The 3810-nt window shown below is 52.4% G+C and overlaps 2 protein-coding genes across 2 annotated transcripts in view; both read right to left on the bottom strand.

Moving 5' to 3' along the window:
* The window catches only part of MBLAC1 (metallo-beta-lactamase domain containing 1), a 2204-nt gene extending 985 nt beyond the window's left edge, over positions 1-1219 (bottom strand). The window contains exon 1 of the mRNA XM_006764705.2: positions 5-1219. Within this exon, the coding sequence (XP_006764768.1) occupies positions 5-97 (93 nt within the window). The 5' untranslated portion in view covers positions 98-1219. The remainder of the gene's footprint in view (positions 1-4) is intronic.
* Positions 1220-1298: 79 nt separating this feature from the next.
* CNPY4 (canopy FGF signaling regulator 4) overlaps positions 1299-3810 on the bottom strand; it is a 4175-nt gene continuing 1663 nt past the window's right edge. Inside the window, exons 2-6 of the mRNA XM_006764664.2 lie at positions 2747-2873; positions 2554-2650; positions 2208-2330; positions 1596-1713; positions 1299-1503 (exon numbers count right to left, since the gene is read on the bottom strand). Of these exons, the coding sequence (XP_006764727.1) occupies positions 1352-1503; positions 1596-1713; positions 2208-2330; positions 2554-2650; positions 2747-2873 (617 nt within the window). The 3' untranslated portion in view covers positions 1299-1351. The remainder of the gene's footprint in view (positions 1504-1595; positions 1714-2207; positions 2331-2553; positions 2651-2746; positions 2874-3810) is intronic.

Genomic DNA, 3810 nt, shown 5'->3' with positions numbered 1-3810 from the left:
CGTAGCCCCGAAGTAGAACCACCACGGAGAAGGGGTCGCCAGGCAGCCGCACGGGGGGCTCCCCGCGGAGCGGCTCGGTCCGCACCACACGGCTCATGGCCGGAGAAAGCGGGGGTGTGGGCCAACGTCTGGGCCCTCCGGGTTCCCACACTCGCCGGAGCTTCCGCTAAGTGGCACCTCCAAGTCTCAGTCCTACCGCCCCCTCTCTTAAAGTGGTATCGCCTCAGCCCCCTTCCGTGGATGGTCTCGCCCAACCTTTTCTTCCACGTGAAGCAGCGCGTCCTTCAGTGTCTTCGGGGGGGCCCCCGCCTTGCCACCCTCTCGTGGTAGGTCCACACTCGTCACCCTCCCAAGGAGGTCCTTTTTAGTTCCTTCTCTATAACCTACGCCGCTCTCTGCCTTGGACCCAGTTTTACGCCTTTAAGGTTCTAAGGGAAGAATGGAAAGCGGAAAAACGCGAAGGATTTTGTCCGCTGCGAGCTCCCATAAGCCCAAATATGGCGGCCGAGACGGCACCGCCCGCGGCATTGTAACGCGGCCGCGTTCTCCGGCGTGCGCGGACCCGGACCCCGGCCCAAACGCCGTCCTCGGCCTGGGATCCCTGCCACCTGCCTTGGGCTGCAGCATTACCGAGCACCATTAGCTTCTAACGTGACGGCAGCCAGCAGCCCTGTTCGCTGGGCGGGGCGCTGCCACATCAGCCAGCTAGGATGTGTGCACAGGAGTTGCTGGAAATGTTGGTTGCAGCCGATACTTTTAAAAAAAGAAAGCTTCCTAACGATATAGAAAATTTGGCACCTGTGAAATTATGTGGCGGGCCATCGGTGGAATTAATATAAAGTAGACTAAGTGCCTACTCCGCCTAACTTATCAGCATCACCCCATCCCCATCCAGCGCTCCCTCCGCGGTCACATCAGTTGGCACGTAGCCTTCGGCGGTGTATGTAAGTCGCAGAGAATGCCCTCTGGCTTCATCCTTGTAAGGGTCTAAACAAGGCCAAGTGACGTCCCCAAGGCCCCCAACTCCTATGCCATTGCTGACCTCTGGGTGGGGTTGAAGTAGTAGAGATAATTAAAGGGGAAAGCCTTCAAAGTCGTCTCCACACCTACAGCTAAGGGAGCTAGATGGCAGGCAGAGGGCTCATCCGTTGGGGTAGGGCTTCCACCTACTGCTCACACCTTTCTCCCCATAGCTATGCCATGCTGTACCATCAGGATTCTGCCTGAGACCAGATGGGAGAGAACAACTACAAGCTTAGGGGTGACACACACACACACACACACACACACACACACCCCTTCAGAGGGCTCTCCATGACCCCTGCCCTTCCTGGGGACTCAAAAACAAGGGTCAAAGGTCCTCTGGGTCATGCTTGGGGTGGCCTGGTGCGCTAGTCATCTCTTCTTCCTTTTCCTTCTCCTCTTGATCTTGCTCCTCCTCCCCTTCTGTCTTCTCTTGCCCTTCTGTGATCTCCTTTCCAGTCCAAGTTTCCTGTAGACATGCTACGTTGGGTGATAGAAAACAAGTTAGATGTTGGTCCTGGGGGTAGGGGATGTTGTGGCCTGGCAGGGAAGGGACCAGCCCACACACTTACCAGTTTCAGAAGCTGGGAGCACATGACCTTCACAGAGAAAATGCTGCAGGGACTGCTCCTGATGGTGGAAGTACCAGTCTTCCACGACTTCTTCAAACTCCTCCAGCATTTTCTCACACTGGTCAAGTGGAAGGGTCAGAAGAGTATCTGCTCTGCTGGGCTTTGGGGACCTTCCTCTGCTCTTTACTACCTGTCTCCCCACCCCACCTTGGAGAGGCGGATAGCCAGGAGTTTAAACGTGGCTTACTAGCTGTGTGATCCGCACTCATTCAACAAACATTTACTAACACCTCCTCTACTGAGTAGGTTATTAAACTCTTAAGTTTCGGTTCCTTGTCTGTAAGATGGGAAATGGTAATCCGGTGGTTGTGAGGGCAAAATGAGGCAGCAGCTGAAACGTATATGGCTCCAAACTTGCACATGGTTGGTACTCAGTAAGTGGTAATGCATATTATTAGTCTCCATTATTACTTCTTGACATGCTCCGGGTGCATGTCAATCAATGACAGTCCTCACTCTGCCCCCTTCTCCCTGCTCAGAGGTAGACCTCCCTAGGATCTAGTTCCCCTTTCAGGTTCCCTTCTCACCTCCCTGGGCTGTATCCTAACCTACCTGCTTCTTGAGGAATGTGACCTCCACACTGGGCTCGTCCCACAGCTCCAGAGGGATCCCCAGATCCACCTTTACCCCCTTCTGCACCAGGCCTTTCAGCGTTGCCATGGTCTGACTCTGCCCCTGTGAGATGGGAATTTGGGATCAGCCCAGCCCACTACCTCAGCTTCTTCCTTTCCCTTCCCACCATATCAGTTTTGTCAAGCACCAGAGTCTGAAGGGTAAGTTCCGTGAGGGTGAGATGTGGGAGTCTAAAGATGAGGAGGGGACACTGAAAGGCTAGAGAAGGGAGGCTCCAGAGGATATAGGCCTGAGCAGTGTGATCCTGCCCCGGGAGGAGTCTGACCTTGGCATATCTCAGTGAGCCCTTGCGCTCAGCGTGAACACTGTAATCCAGAACTTGCTCACATAAATTCTCCAAGGCCTCTTCTAGCCTTGTCTCTCTGTGGGAAGAGGGGAAACAAAGACTCCTTGAATAGTGTATGAGCTCCCAGAGCTCTTTCGGGGGGTTGAAAGGTGGAGGAGCATCAAGGACTCACGAAACGCTGTAAGGGATGTGTCTTTTCCTCTTGCCCGTGTCCAGCACCTGCCCCAACTCCAGCACCTCTCGAGATCGTCCAGTGCGACTCAGCTGTTCCTGTAGCTCCAGACTCAGCAGCTTACACACTAGATGTCCAAAGGGACATGAGAGATAAACAAACATGCCAGCAACTCATTCTGCAGATGAGCAAAAGCAGCAGAGCATGATGGTTTCAAAGGCAGACTCTGGAGCCAGCCTGGTTTACAATCCTGACTCAGCCACTCAGTAAGCTGTGTAGCCATCTGCTCTGCCTTGGTTTCTTCACCCCTAAAATGGAGATCATAATAGTACCTCCTCATAGGCGTGTGGTGAGGATTAAATCAATCCATGTAAAGCCTTTACAATAGTGCCAGCACAAGTGAGCAGTGTATGTCTTTGCTGTTGTTAGGCAGTCATTTATTGGGCTCCTTCTGGATGCACAATAGCAATAGAGAGCAATTAAGACCCCACCATCCCTATCCATGAAACACTGCCAATGCAGTCGGGGATAGAAAAAAAGATGGCAATGTGGTGTGATGGTTCCTACACTAGGGATTAAGACCCTAGCCGGCTTGGCTCAGTGGTTAGAGCATCAGCCCACGGACTGAAGGGTCCCAGGTTCGATTCCAGTCAAGGGAACATGCCCAAGTTGTGGGCTCGATCCCCAGTAGGGGGTGTGCAGGAGGCAGCTGATCAATGATTCTCTCTCATCACTGATTTTTCTCCCTCTCCCTCTCTGAAATCAATAAAAATTTTTTTTTTTAAAAGACCAAGAGACTTAATCTCATTAGGAAATGCAAAAGTCATTCAATGATTACATATTGACTTCCTGCTAGCCTGGGATTTCCTTAAGGGTGAGCATTGCATCTGTTCCACCACTGTCTTTCCAGCACCTAGCATGTGACCTGGCACATTATGGGTCCCAAGAAAGGGAGTGGCCTATACAGAAGTGCCAAGTGAACTAAACACAGGAGCAAATAACAAAAGTGCCTAAAATATGCCAGGTACTACTCTAAGATCTGGGAGACACAGGTTCTCTTTCCC

The sequence above is a fragment of the Myotis davidii genome, unplaced genomic scaffold (assembly GCF_000327345.1).
Source record: "Myotis davidii unplaced genomic scaffold, ASM32734v1 scaffold901, whole genome shotgun sequence".
Classification (NCBI taxonomy): Eukaryota; Metazoa; Chordata; class Mammalia; order Chiroptera; family Vespertilionidae; genus Myotis; species Myotis davidii.
Note: the sequence above shows the minus strand (reverse complement) of the source record. Positions and strands in the feature narration are given on the sequence as shown.